A 16017-nucleotide genomic window follows, 5' to 3' on the forward strand; every position below is an offset into this window, starting at 1 on the left:
AAATTACCATATTTTTCGTTCCTTAAGGCGCACCTGACCATTAGACGCACCTAGGTTTAGAGGAAAACCAGAAAAAAATATTCTGAATCAAATGGTGTACTAATATATTTAATAAAATATAGCAGAATAATATTTCAACCATGTAAAGTCAACAGTGGTATTAAGAACCATCATCTCTGTCATTAACAAATAAGGAGAGACTTTAAGGTTCAAGCACTCTTCTAGTTTTCTGGAAACCCCAAGAACTCCTCATCACTAGTGTCAGAATTTATGAAGCTCAGTTGCTCACAATCACTTTGCAGGATTACGTACCTATCACGCGGCATAACCCGTCCAAAGCCCTTCATCTCATCTTTTGTTGTGGGTTTCCACTTTGAAAAACGAGAATGCGGTGCAAGCGCAGCCCGCGATTCAGAAAACCATACCGGTTTGTCTTGCCTGACAGTAGCTGAAAGGTAGCCTCCAGAAAGAACAGCCTGAGGTAGTCCAGCGGCTGTTAATCTGTCGAGTCCAACAGCAAGCCATGCTGTTTTATGAAGTCCGGTAGCCAGTTTGGCTCCCATGGATCAATGTCTGGGTATTCCTCCCACACGAACCTTGCCGTAGGTGCATTGTCTGCACGAATGCGCTCAGCTGGGGTGGCATTGGCTGGTGTCCGATCAGCGGATGCCAGTTCCTCACTCTCTTACTCGATTTCCTGATCACTCTTGACAAAATCTGATTCTGAAAAATCAGTCCGACTCGGCGATAATGTGCAAAAAATAGTCTGCTGAGTATTTTGTTTTCTGTACTTGCTTCACTCCCTTGTGAGATGTCGATGCCATCTTGCCTTTGTTTACATTTCGTAACTCACGCACATGCAAGGATTAGATGCCAACCAAGTCAAGGAGTCTAACATTCCTCCAAGCAGAAAGGAAATGCCTGTAACGTAAGAGTGAGTTTTGTCGCTATTAACAGCTGATTGTCGCCCTCTACCCCTGGATGTTGACATTTGTCAGGTAATACATATTACGGTCTGTGACGCAATATTCACTCCATGAGATGCACAGACATTTCCACCCTTCTTTTGGGGGGGGGGGGGGGGGGGAGGATGGGATGGGTTGTGCATCTTATGGAGTGAAAAATATGGTAATTTTATCATAAAATGTATCTGCTGCTAAAGTGACCAAGATGTTGATGATAGTAGTCCATATGATTTAAGATTTTAATGCAGCTGGTTGTCCTGTGTTTCTGTTTACTAAGTAATGTACCTGTCTGAATAATTATCTAGAATTGTGTATTCTCTCCTCTGGGCTATTTTTGATTATTAAACTTAAGGACTGACAATTTTACATCCAAAAAAAATACACCTGAACTTTCTCCTTTTGTGTTGCAGTAAAACCGGGCACTGTTCTTGCAATGGATTGTGACAAGACTGGCCACAAAGGTAAACTTAGAGATATCTGTTCAAGCAGAGTTCACATACTAATAATTCAGAAACAATTGCTTTCCAAATGCTGCTCCTCAAATTGTTCTTAATGCACTTACTGTATTTAGTAAGCTCTTATAAATTGTCTCTTCTTCCAAAAAAATTTAAAATCATTTGCACTTATTGACACCCACATTAATCTAAATTACAACAGTGGATGCTATTTCCCATGGTTCATGTATGACTTTTTTTAATCAAAAGTAATAATTCAAGGTCAATCCTTGCTTTATGGAAAGGTACAGTGGAACCTCGGTTCACGACCATAATTTGTTCCAAAACTCTGGTCGTAACCCGATTTGGTCGTGAACCGAAGCAATTTCCCCCATAGGATTGTATGTAAATACAATTAATCTGTTCCAGACCGTACGAACTGTATGTAAATATATATTTAAGTTTTTTAAGCACAAAAATAGTTTAATTATACCATAGAATGCACAGCGTAATAGTAAACTAAATGTGAAAACCTTGAACAACAGAGCGCGAACTCTTGCAGTGTTAGTTTTCTATAGTGCTACCAACTGCTCGCTGAAAACACTTTTTTAATGCGTTTTAAGCACAGGGAAAAAAAATTAAACATTTGAAAAATCCGTAATTTAATAAACCACCAAGAAAAGTAACATTGCAACAATGCATGCTACGAACCGATCGCTGTAAACAGAAGTGAAAACAAAAACAAGCCCAGTGCATTCTTTAACTGCCTTCTCTGCCTTATGCATCTAGCCCCCTCTCTCTCTCTCATTCTCTCTCTTGCTCGCTGCACAGGGAGAGACTGAACACATGCAGAAATCATCGGCGCGTACAGACCGAAAGGGAAACTGGCTTGTTTGTATACCGAGTGTGTGGTCATGAACAGATGCGAAAGTTTGGCGAACTTTTTGGTCGTAAACCGATTTGTACGTGTTCAGAGACGTTCGTGAACTGAGGTTCCACTGTATATATGACTGTTATAGAGTGTATGATCTCTTAATTTTCATATTTGTGTGCAGCTTTTGTCTTTCCTTCTAATCTTGCATTTTCTTGGGTCAGTCTTGTATATGTAGGTTTTTTTTTTTTTTTTTTTTTTTTTTTTTTTTTAATGTAAATGTTCTGCTGTTATTGTTACAACGTAACATGGAAGATTCTGTCTTGATTACCCATCAGCCTCCACTGATTGCAGCAGCTTTATGAATTTTTTGGGGGTGGGAAGGGCAGTAAATTAACCCGATTCTTTATTTGTCCTCTTGTCAAATATGGATTTGTTTGCTTTGTTTCAGAATTAAAGCATATTTAAATGAGATGTTTTTTGTAATTGTGTAAAATTTTCTATGTTAAAATAAGAATTGATGTCCTAGGAATTTTATTAAAATACTGGAAATTAATGAAGTGTTTACACACTGTTTTCACAACCTAAATTAGGGGAAGTGTTACCTTTTTTTTTTTTTTTTTTTTTTTTTTTTTTTTTTTTTTTTTTTTGATGGTTTGTGAATGAGAGATACACTTCTTACATTTTGGAGAGAGATACTTTCTTTCATCAAATGGTTTTTAGATGTGTAAATGTGTTCAGTTTTCTGTTAGTAAGGGGAAAAATTTCAGTGTATTTATTTGGATATGCAACAGTGAGAGAAGCGTAAAAATGAAGTACTTTCTGAAGGCACTGTACACTTTTGACTATTATTATTCATTACATTTATATAGCGCTTTTCTCAGTACTCAAAGCGCTATCCACACAGGGAGGAACCGGGAAGCGAACCCACAATCTTCCACAGTCTCCTTACTGCAGAGCAGCAGCACTACCACTGTGCCACCTGTGAGGATAAAAAGCATGTGGTTTTATTAGGGAACTTGAGTTGTGGTTAGAAATATAAAAATTGAACAGCGTTTCCCTGCTTGCTGTTTTTAATTGAAGTCCTCAGGCATCCCATACTGTCAGGGTGTGTTTTTTGGTTTCCAGGGACTATAAAAAAATATATTAAGCAGGTTTTAAAAATATATGGGTGAGCACATCATAGTTGCTATAAGAATGGACTCCCTCCAATTAGTTTTTTTTTTTTTTTTTTATTAAGATGTTAGGCAGAAGTTGGTCATTGAGGAAGAATTGCAAAGACGACCTATGGAACAGCATATGAAATTTGACTGAAACCAGCATCGGCCTTTATAAGCAACTGATTGAACATGGTCACCGATAACGAACCAAATAAACACTGTTTTATCAGGATTTAGTTGCTGGTTTATTTGCTGTCATCATGTATAGCTTAAATGTATTGAATTATACATTCAATTTTAATTTCTTTTAAGCTGAAGGGTTAAACTGGAAATTTTTTTCTAGTATTTTGCACTTCACTAAAAGAGCCCAGAGCACTACAACATGCATCAAAACAACAATTACATTGTAAGATGTCCAGAAATGTATACATACACATTTTTTTTTCATAAATTAGGTTTTAATACACCTGTATAAATAAATAATATAGATAAGTCTAAATATGCTAAGCATGTTGGCAAATGAAAATGGATAAACGTAACTGAAGTCAACCCAGTCCGTCTGTCCTTTCCAGCTAATCAGAGGGAACTTAAGCAATGTACCATAGTGAGGACAAAGCTTAGACTGTGGCAAAATTTCAGACTTTGGCATTTTAACATTTCATAGCATTCAGAATGTACATTGTGTTCCAGTTCTATGCTCCTCTTACCATTTTAAGTCCTATCCAACCTCATGTGCTTGAGTGCTATTGAATGTCAACCATAACAGTCTTCATATTTGTGGGGATTTGTGTCAATACCACCAACGAAAAACTGAGATCCCCGAATATTATTGTTCTCACTTAATTCAATTTTAAATGGTTTTTTCACGTAAGCGAATCCAACTAGTGTACAGTATATCTGCATCTTTAATGTTGAGTAAAAGATTTAAATCTACAGATACGTTTAAAATAGTTATACAATACCTGTCAAAAGTTTTAGAGCACCTCAGTTTTTCTTCAAATTTAATCAATTGAAATTCAGTGAATGACCTAAAATGATGAAAAGGTAAGCCATAAACTGCCAGAGGTTTAAATTTAAAGTTTAGGTTAGCAGAAACTGAATAAAAGGAAATTTCAAAATATTACAAATGGGCCTTCTGTAGGTTTTAACCTATTAGATGCTCCCTGAAGATGTTTTGTAACAGTTATTTAAATGAAGCCTTGTAAGATGAAGCAATCAGTTGACACAGTTGTCTCAACCTCTGTTGATTTATTTAAAGCACATTTAAAGCAGAGCTGGAACAGACGGTGTTACTACACCCTCTGAAGTCCTACTTGGACAAGATTCCAGTGAAAATGGCAATTAACAAATGAAATGAGACGGAGCGTTATTACTCTTAGAAGTGTAGGACTTTCATTTAGAGAAATTGATCCAAAAAAAAATGTCAGTGAGTCCAGTGGTGTCCTACACAATCCAAAGGCAATTGGAAACTGGAAGAAACCCTAATAGGAAGAGATCTTGCAGAGCTACATTCCCAACCCATTCAGAAGGCCATTTTCTGAAGGTCACCAGCTTGCATGATGGATGCCCAACAGCTTCAAGCACAGTTTAACAGTCGTCAGAAAAAGCAATACTGTTTCTACTGTGAAGAGGAGACTGTGTGCTGCAGTTTTGACAGGGTGAGTGGCAGTAAGTCATTCATTCCTTAAAGGACAACATAGGGCCTTGAAATGCTGGCCGTGGACTACTGCAGACTGGACCAATGAGGCAAAATTAAAATTTTCAGTTCATCAGGCAGAGTATTTGTATGCCGTTGAATAGGTGAATGCATGGTTCATCAGTGTGTGATATTCAACTGTCAAAGATGGAGGAGGAAGTGTGATGATCAGGGGTTATTTCAGCAAAAAGTGTCTACTTCGATTAATCAAAAATTTTGAATACAATTTTGTACACTTTAATGAGTCCTTGACTTAGTTTTTATTTGCCATTGTTTATTTGTTTTGTGCCTTGCCTTCGTGAAACATTAAGACATTGAACTGCATGGATTTCCATAAAAACTGAAAAAACTGAGGTGTTCTAAATGTTTTGACCAGTAGTATATACAAGTTTTAAAAAGTTGTATACATTCTTAAAAAGCAAAAAAAAAAAGTGCAACTTAACACTCTTAACAATTACACATATGCAATGTAAATGAATGGAGAAAAAAAATCATGTACCAAACAAGGTTATTGCTTGCTATAGGAGTTTCTGCTTCTGTAGATGGATTAGTCGAGACTAAGATTTCTTGTTGTGGGTTTGGCATATTTTTACATTGAAGAAACATTGTGATAGAAATTTGGATTTAGAAAAAAAAAAGTTATTCTGTAGCAGTGCTACATGAAAATGACTTCAATTCCCAGCAGCCTCTGAATCACTACACCACTAGGCAGCTTTCAGCTGTTTACTCCGGTGCTGCTTTTAAAGCCATGTAGAAGATCATATTTGTTCTGTGTGTCTGTTTAGTATAGCATTTGGATTACTGTTACCAATACCCTAAAGGATTAAATTGTTTTTCTGGATTTGTGTTGTGTGTCTTGTTGGACCTTTTTCCTGTGATTTTGTTTGGCTTGAAAGTCAGCTGAGGGCTTGAGTAATAGACATCAACCCGTCAACTGCCTCCTGCGAATACAGATCTTACAAATACAGAGACTGTCTAGCTGCAGTCTGTTAAGACTGCTCTAAATGTTTCTTGTCCATTTTTTATTTTTTTTAATGAGATTTGGATTGCTGCTACTATTTTTATCTGTCACTGGTTCTGGCTTTTGCTGCCATTTAAGTTGTATGAATGTGAAGTGTTACAGGGGTCATTGCGTGCTTCATCACTACTGAATAAATTTAATATTAGACTTAGCAGTTTTTGCGTTCTTTTTTTCATATCTTTTAATTGCATCTTTTTATAAGAAGCGCAGAATATTTTCATAATGAATCTGAGAATTGAAAATACATTTAAGTTGTAATCATGCTTAGTTGTAGTTTTCCCTTATTTATTCTTGCTGATAGGGGCTCTCCTCATGCATTCTCTCAATTTCTTAAATGTTACTTTCCTGGAAATGGATATCTATGTATTTAAATTTCATGCTAATCTATGAGTGTAAGAAATTGTAATGTTACAACTTTTATTTCTCAGGTGGTAAAGTGGCTAACCAGGTCATGCAGAACCCACAGGACTTGGCAAATATCCAGGACAGACTTGATAGTGTGTCCCATACTCCTTCTTCAATTATTGAAAAGTAAGTCCTTGTCGGAGTCAGTCTATACTGAGTACACCTTGTTTCGTTTATTTAAATAATTTAGTCGGAATTTTTAAATGGAAGAAACTGTTTCTTGGTGACACAGAATAAGGAGATAGGCCAGGCCTGGTAAACTAGACATGTGATCCAGTTGTTGGCTGAGTTGTCGCTTTTGATTCATTCTTTTGCATTCAGAGTAAATGTGATGAAAGGGATTGATATATTTTAAAAAAGGAAAAAACACACACACAAAAAAAAAAACTGCTGCACAAGTAATCTTGTAAAACTCCAAATGAATGAAATATGGGATATGAGTGGCCAAAGCGTAACATATGGGACTAGACTAAACTCTGTCAAAAGGTTTTCCCCTTTGTTTCATGGCCAGGGCAGTTCAGTTGTGCCCTGTCCCACTGTATTGGATGAATATTGAATGAATAGTGTGATTATTATTATACTCCCTGTTGCCTAATCTTTATTTAAAAATTAGATGCACAGTTCAAGTGTGCTAATCTTGAGCTACTCTCCTTGTCTTCCATATGATAATTGTGACGCTCCAACACTAGGTTTTCAGCATTTTCGTCTTGATCTCTTCCACTCCTGTCCCAAGTCTTATCACTGCAGAGCTTTTTAACTGTTACTATGACATCATTCACAAAAGGGAACAATTTGTTTTAGGTGTTTGACACAGTCTTCAAGTTTTCTGTCTGTCTTCCAATAATTTCTTCAGTCAAGGTAAGCATCTGCTGCCTCTTTCTGAGAATGTTAGTGTTCTAATTACCTTTCAAGGATAATTTAAATGGTTTGTTGAAATATCTAAAAACTGACCAAAAGTCCTGTTCCATTGTGTCAGTTATCCCACACTTAGATCTTCACTTTAGCCTCTACTGCAGCCTCCTCGGGCTATTTACATCCCTCTACAGTAGTCATATCCAGATGCCAGTCTAGCTTAAACCTAATGACAGAAACTTACCATCTCCTGGTCATAGTTTAATGCTGCATCCACTGCCAAGATTGAAATGCATTTAGACTTCCTGACTTATTTAGAATCCCAGTTATTCTCTGCCAAACGTTAAACTCATCCTAAATAAAGACAAATATATTTGTTTTCATTATATTCTTACTAGATTTGTTTCCTCCACTGGCCCTCTTTTACCAGGTGATAACTTGGCAGTACCTCTGTACTAAGGCCATAAGTGCTAACACTCAAGATCAGATGATGACAGAGTTATAAGCAAACTTTTATTCAGACATACCTTCTTTTCTGCCCTCCTTACACGCATTTCAAAAAAATTAGATTGTTCCTATACTTTCATACAGGGAACAAAAGAACACTTAGTGGTGCATGGATACTCTTCATTGAAATTAGTGCCATTTACCATTTTTGTAGTCCAGTGTTCCAAATCTTTTAAAGGATGGCTACTTAAAGCAGCTGCAAGTTAAATGTACACACACAACCCAAATTTTATGAAGATGTACATGAATTGGAATAAAAGTATATGCAGCGTTAGGGTTTAAGTGTGTGTTCACAAACCAGTATGTTTTATCCGTCTTCTTTCAGTCAACATAGTAAACACATTAGTCTAATTACAGATAGTGCAGTTAGAGTTGAAGGTTTTGTATGCTGACTGCACAGCCCAGGTCATGAACACAGATGCAAAAATTGTGATGTTCTACATGCCACCAAATTTAATTTGAAGCAGAAGCTGCATACAAGTGTCATTTTATGATCAGAGTATTTAATGTCATTTATCATTATTTGACTGCTGAATGTTATAGTGCCAGAGTGGTTTGTACATGTACTTTAAGTCAAAGTTATCTTTTAACAGACTAGTTATTTCTTCACATTCATAGATATATTTATTTGACATACAAAATTGTGTCCTAAAATTGATCATTTTTGTCTCTTTGTTCTTTCAGTTTATAATGTGTCATTATGAATCCCAGTGTCTATTTTATAGAAGCCTGAAAACAGGTTTTTTTTTTTTTTTGTTTTGTTTTTTTTGACTTTGAATTCCTAATGTCCTCACCAACTTGTCTGTTTCTTACTCCACAGTACCCTTGATCTTACCGCTCTCTAGACTGTTGAACAATAACTGAAAAAGACAGTTATGGTTGCAGATATTCTATTCAGTATATTGAAGATACTACCTCCTCTGGCTGGATTGATAAAGCACATAATACTGAGCTTGCATATCAGGCAATGAAGTAATTAGAATTGAACAAACATTGTAGGCATGCATCCAGTGCTTGAACAAAGGATATTTGATGCAGTGTATCGGTGTGCACTGCCCCACTTCAAGCTCTTTATACGTTCACCTATCTTCCTATTCTGATTATCCAGGTCAGGGTCCTGAGCAAAGCAAGAATAATCCCTCGAAAGGATGTCAATCCATCACAGGACTAACATGCACACACTGTAAGGCCAAATAACTGCACAGATTGTAATGGGGTTGAATTCTTCATTGCTTTGTCATAACTTACCTTGTCTAAATAGGACCAAGGATCTGTCATAAAATTTACTTCTAATTTGCCTCCATTGTCGCAAGTATGCCTCTTAAATAGAAACTTTTGTCTCTTCCAAGTAAATGTATTTAAGTATTAAGGCTTTTCCTATCGTGTATAAACACTGGGATTAAGGCTGGATATCAGTACTGATGCCCTGATGCTATTTGATTCACAATTCCCTGATTCAATGTCGATTACATCTAGACTGAATTAGAGTGCTCTAATACTGTATATTTGAAGTGGTGGCTTTTTATTTTCATTTATTTTTTTTAGTGATGACTTAACCATGCATAGAGAACATTTAATATAATGTGACAAATTTCAGCAAAAGTTTATTTAATGGGTGTCTACATAGTGACTTCATAATATTTGCATAAGCTTGGATTGACATTTAAGAAGTACTTGTTCTCTTAACAAAAACAATAATTTCACATCCCTGCACTCATTCAAAATTCTCCATAATTTAAGTAGCATATTTATTGCCACATCAGAGTCCCCACATATTATAGAATACAGTGGCATCTACTTTACAAAACATCCATATCATCTTGTGAATAATATTATAAAATAATCAAATATTGCTTCATAATGTTATTCAATAACCTATTTGTGTGTTATGAATCTCCATGTAGACACCCTTCAACTAAATTGTTAACCAGATTCATTCCCCCTAGTGGACATTTAAAATCTTGAATTAGTTGAAGTTAAAGATACAGCCAGGAAGATGTGTCTTTCTATAATTCTACAGGTTACACATCTTCAGTTTGTGCTCACTTGTAGGAGTCACATTAACAATTCTCAAATGTGTCCTCACAGTTCCACCTGAGACAAAAAAGGAGAGTTTCAAAACACGGGTCTAGAGCCGATGCTTGTTGACTGTGGCATTGAATGAAAGGAACATAAAAGACAAAGCTGGACATTGCGACTAATAACGTTGCTAATATGATCTGTGCAGTCCAACTTATGGAGATACTTCACTTTGGTTACTTTCATACATGCTCACCTTATCATAGGCATCCCTGAAAATTCCAGCAATTGCCTGGTTGCTTTGCTGGAGGAGGCACATTATAAATTTTTTCCACTGTAGCAGTACAGCTAGCCATGTAAGCAACATTTACAAGACTTGCCAACACACAAACTTGTGATTGATACAGTCACGTGATGGACATCTACTGGATTGCATGCCAAAAATTAACATAAGCAAAAATCTACATATATTAATTGAGCAGGATAGAGATTCAAGAGATGGTTCTTAAAAGTTTCAAGATCAAGTATTGAATTGTTAAAATGAAAAATAACGATTAATCGAAAAATCAATATATTCACCCAGACCTAATTGGGATTGATAGAGCCCAGGAACAAAGTTGTGTGATATGAATTTTTTTTTTTTAGTTTGTAAAAAATGCTTCACTTTAAAACAGTTTTATGTGTATATTTCATATATACCATAACTGTGAAGAAATAATTTTGACTTGGAAAATACTGAACTTATTGTTTTAAATTGAAAAGTTACTCAAGAGAGTGCATAGTGATCTTTAAAACTTCCTTCATTATAAATATGTACTACAGAGATACAAACAAGTGCATGTATTGTGCTTTTTATTTACATTAATTGTACAGCCTAGTAGGTTGGGTACTTTTGTGATCAAAGTACAGTACAATCCCTCATAAACGGCCACCTCGGGACTGGACCCATGGCCGGTTGATCCGACGCATACCTATTTTCATGTAGAAAAATATTTCTAAGGTATGTACTGTACCTCTTCGACGTTCCTGAAGAAACCATATCCACAAGGCTTCATCCACAATTTCGCACATGGGTTTTTTTCTCGTACAATGACTGGACAGTGTGATGTGGCGAGTCCAGAGCTCAAGTCAAAAAGGCCACTTTTTAAATAAATAATCGCTGCACTCACGGCTTAGTGAGTATGTGTGGCCGATCAGTTCCTGGGGAATTCGTGATGCGGGCGATCCTAGCTTAAGTGCACAGATGAGGAGTCGTCCGCATCTGTAATTGTTCCCGGGAACTGCTAATTGCCACATCTGATCCATGTCCCCTTGATAAATAGAAGCGCTAGGGGGAGAACAGGAAAGAACGAGAGGTTAATGGAGAAGGAAGCAGATAGAGGAAAGCCAGTGCAGGACAGTGAGCGAGAGAGCAGATTCGATGGAGCAATGGCAGGCAGCTGGGAGGTGAACCCCTGCAGATGAGTGTTTGGCTGACACTCGGTGGGGCTGAAGAAAGTGGTCGCTCCTGCTGAGTGATGACGGAGCTGGAGTGACCGGTATTGAAGACGACTGGCCGTCAAAAGGCAGCGGCAGTCGTGGAGGCTTTGGGCTGGTTTAGCCCCAGTGTGAGCGACCTGGCCTCTGGGGAAAGAACCCAAGTCTCGTTCTGGATGGAGCCCGACGTAGCCAGGGATCGGAGGGCTACTGGACCAGTGTGGAAGGCAGCTGCACTTGCAGGTAGGGCGACTCCCCTGTTTGCGAAGCTCGATGGGAGAAGCAGGGGATCCACCAGGTAAAAAGAAGGCACCGTGGAAAATTCATAAAGGAATATGTAAACGGAAATCACTCTGAAAGTAGGAGCCCCCTCACCTTCCAGGAAAGAAGGAAGTGCATACATATAATACAAAGAACAACTCAGGATTAAAATAAAATATTTTTTATTTTATTTTAACAGGCCGGTTAATGCGAGGCCAGTTAAGAGGGATTGTACTGTAATATTAAAATGCTATTTTTTTTTTTTTTTTTTTTTTTTTTTTCCAGCTTGTACTAGTCACTACATTTTATTGAGCTGTGTGGTTTTAATTTTCGTACCATTGGATAAACTGTACCATTTGTGTACATTTTTATTTTCTTTAATGTAAAGTTCTACATGGATGACAGCACTGCAATTTCCAGATAGATGAGGCTGTTTTACCGTGGAATAAATCAAGTACCATGTGCAGTTTTTTCCTAGCCGGGTTATAATATTTATTTATATTCTGTTTTGTGTTTGTATTCCAGTTTACCAAAATCAGTCAGAAGAAGAATAAATGCCTTAAAGCAGCTTCAAGTTAAATGTGCACACACAGAAGCCAAATTTTATGAAGAAGTACATGAATTGGAGCGAAAGTATGCAGCATTATATCAACCACTGTTTGAAAAGGTAGGGAGACTGAGTTGGGTGCTGTGGAATCTGCCTCGTTCACAGGACTTATTGGTTGGTCACCGTGTATATGTATATTTTCTGTATTATATTTTCCTACATCCTTAAAATCCAAAAAGCACAAGATTGTCGTTGTTTCTACTCTTTTAGTATGTGTTTGAAAATGGCTCTATGATCTTTGCAGAAGCATTTTCAAATGATTCTGAATGAGTAAAAATTAAAGGTGTAACAAATAAAAGATGTGATTAGAAAAAGGGTAACTTTCAAAGACTCTTGATGATGTTAAGAATTAACAGCCTCATTTCTCTATTCACACTTGTTACGAAACTACTGATGGCTCTATTCAACAAAAATCCATAAAACATTGTGTACCTCTCACACAGCATATGAGCAAATGATTTTAAATTTGCTAATCTGATAAGGGTGAGGTGGGATATTTAGTGTGATTTTTATAATTTAAAAATCTTAAATATATTGGATATGTTGCATTTCTGATGGAACTCTTCTTTCAAAACTGAAAGTTCCACAGAAACATAAGTAGATTGTAACACCTTGTAATTTTTTTTTTTTTTTTTTAAAGAAAATATACATTAAAAAATTAAGTAGATTAAGACCATTGTTAATCATAAGAATGCTTCTGAATTATTTTGTGTACTCTTAAAGGTAATGACTAGTGTTTGTACTAATTTTGAGTGTACTTTTGATAATACTTGTCATTTGTTGTATCTTGATTAATGTTCTTGTATCTGTGTAACAGTGCCACATGTTTTGTACTTCACTGTTGTAAACAAATTTATCTCTGGGATAAAAAAAGTCTACCTAAAGTGCTGAACTACCTGAGTTATTTGAAATTTATACTTTATATAGTTACAATTTTAATATTTGTTGAATAATATTCTAATGGTTATCATTAAAACTGTACTCTTCATTTTTGAACTTGCTATGTTTGTTTAGAGATGTACAATTGTTACTGGTGAAGTTGAGCCCACTGATGAGGAATGTGAGTGGCAAAGTGACAGAGAAGATGAAGATTTAGCTGTAAGTATAGTACTTGTACTGTAAAGTCAATTTGTTTTATTTTTTCCTGTGGAATTTTTTTTTTTTTTTTTTGAATAACCAGATTCATGTTTTCATGGTATATTTTAATGTGAAATATCTGTAAACTGCCAACAGCAAGGTGATTGATTTTACAAAATGTAATACCAGTCGTCAACACAAAACTGCAGCACAATATACACAATCTTCCTACCTTGACACTACATTGCTGTTCTGTAAGTAAGACCGACTTGTAGGAATTCTGTGACACATGCAGCGTTCTTCTTTGCCACTGCAGCTGCCATGACCATCGTTTAGTTCTCGCAAAGCTCCCATGCCAAGTCCCTAATTTACTGCCTTTTGTGTGTTCTCTTGCCCATACATTGTGAATACAAAATATGCTGTTGATCACAGCCAGGTCAAGTAAGTTATAAAACACAGTGACAGGCCAGCTATGGTTCATTCTTTTCGCTGTTTTGTGTAGAGCTTTGTGATCTAGTCAAAATATAGAAATGTGAGTGTGTCTCTTTTAATAAAGAAAAATTTTAGGTAAAATTTGGTGGGTAGCAAACTACGTATCTTGGTGTGATTATACTCTTTATCACTGTTTCTGGTTTCTTGTTTCTCTCTGAACTGATGCTAACAGTAGGGTACATGGTCCTGAGAAGCCAGACACTATTTCTTGACTGATGAGTATAGGTGGCAAATTTAGCTTTCTCGGTTGTCATCACTGCCATTGAGAAGTTCTCTTGGCATTTTGTCCATTGTGAAGAGTGTCAGCTTTCTCCCTATGTTGTTCATGGTTGCAAGAAGGTTGAGAGCATGCGCTGATCGCACGTTTCTGCACCCTTCTCACGATGAGCCGCCTGGATTGGGCTCCCCGAGTGCAGTGCCAAGAAGGCTTGTTCTGAAAGGTTGGTTTGGTTCCTAGGGAAAGTGGCATTTAGTTGTCGTCAATAACATTTCTTCCTTTTGCCTGTAAAATGTTCAAGTCGGTCATGTAAGATCTTTACCTTATTATGGAATAATGTTTAGTATGTATTTGCTATTCACATCAGCAGCTGTCCAGAGGTTGATGCCGAACTTGTTGGATTTGTTTACTGTGCACTTGATAAAAGGGCATTGGGATTTGTTTGGGAATAATAATCTTTAGTTATGTTCTGCCCTGGGACCATTTCCATGCTCTTCTGACCATATACTCCATGCACATTACAAGCAGCAATGAAGCCAGCAGTTCATCTTCAGTCAAGTCTCATGCTACATTTGTCCTTGGGGCTTCAACCGCAGTACATTGTCAGATGTGTGTTAGGATTTTCCATGTGGCACAGGTAGAGAAAACTAGCATTCTTTTGCATACATCGTTGGGCCTAGCATGTCTCTTTGCCATTTCAGTTTTTTCCTTTTTTAGCCCCCCCCCCGCCCCCACAGAAACCATTTGGTTAGGAGGAACATGGGTCTCCAGCTTCCACCAACGCTCCTCCTCCTGGTGCACACGCTGGGTAGAATTCAGACTCTGCTTGAAATAAGATGATGTGTCACTGTATAATTTAGGATTGATGGCTGACCCCCATCTGAGTCAGAGAAGTCAACATCCTGCAACAGTTCTAAAGCACCCTTAGTGTTCATCTTGCTTGAATGACTAAAATGGCCTAGAAAGTTGTGTGAAAAACTAATTGTGGTGCAATGTCAGTTGGGTTTATATGCATTTTCTGGCTAACTACAAAAACTGGAGCGCAGACAGCTTTCAGATTAGTCTTTGAACTTTTTTCATTACTGTAGAACCACCTGCATTGTTTTACCAAGTTGTTTTTTCAGTGATTATTTTGTAGTCTTCTGGAGGAAACAGCTATTCATAATTTGCTTGCAACATACAATACCCTTGATAATGGTGGTTAGATTGGATTTTTCAAAGTGAAAAGAATATGCAAATAGTCATGTATGAGCCAGCTTTCTGAATAGAATTTTAATGTTGCAATTACATGGGCATTTGTAGTATGGCTAGTTAGTAAATGTTGAGGTAGGACAGGAGCATGACTGGGACACTCAAAAATTAAAAAAAAAAAAAAATAATAATAATAAAAAAAAAAATTGGCAAAACAATGGCTGTTGGTATCCGCCCTGGTACTTCTAGTGTAAAAAAATGATATATACTGAAGTTGGTTGTTATTAACCAAGGCTCATTAGGAGGTGCACCTAATGAAAACTATACAGCCAAAATGTTCTCTTTGGCCTTCTTTCCTTTTCAGCTAAGAAACAACCTTTAATCTTTGTGCATCTGGATAAAGATTACTTTTACATTTCTTTATGTGGCTTATGCATCATCCAATGCATCATATAATATTTGAGACACAATTGGTTGTTTTGTATATTTCAGTTTGAGATGAGGCAAGTGAAGTAATCTGCTTGTCGTTACACAGTGTTTTGATGTATTGATCCCACAAGCTCAGGGTTTAAATTCCTAAGCTTTAACCACAACTCTACATTTCCTGCCACTGACTTTACTAGCTCAATTGGATATGACTATCGGTGTATAACTGGCAAATAAAGTGCTTCCTTGAAATGTTATATGTTGATAGGAGCAGCAACTCGGGACTTATTTCTCTTGCAATTTTTTAATCCATTTTTTTTCCTTTTTCTATCCGCTGGTT

The 16017-nt window shown here is 36.8% G+C and overlaps 1 protein-coding gene across 6 annotated transcripts in view; it reads left to right on the forward strand.

The window, feature by feature from the left end:
- nap1l4b (nucleosome assembly protein 1-like 4b) overlaps positions 1 to 16017 on the forward strand; it is an 89322-nt gene that overhangs the window by 35083 nt on the left and 38222 nt on the right. For all 6 annotated transcript variants that reach the window (XM_051923498.1, XM_051923496.1, XM_051923497.1 and 3 more), the window contains exons 2-5: positions 1376 to 1426; positions 6576 to 6678; positions 12193 to 12334; positions 13289 to 13372. In XM_051923498.1, coding sequence (XP_051779458.1) covers positions 1399 to 1426; positions 6576 to 6678; positions 12193 to 12334; positions 13289 to 13372 — 357 coding nt within the window. In that variant the 5' untranslated portion in view covers positions 1376 to 1398. The remainder of the gene's footprint in view (positions 1 to 1375; positions 1427 to 6575; positions 6679 to 12192; positions 12335 to 13288; positions 13373 to 16017) is intronic.

The sequence above is a fragment of the Erpetoichthys calabaricus genome, chromosome 2 (genome assembly GCF_900747795.2).
Source record: "Erpetoichthys calabaricus chromosome 2, fErpCal1.3, whole genome shotgun sequence".
Taxonomy (NCBI): domain Eukaryota; kingdom Metazoa; phylum Chordata; class Cladistia; order Polypteriformes; family Polypteridae; genus Erpetoichthys; species Erpetoichthys calabaricus.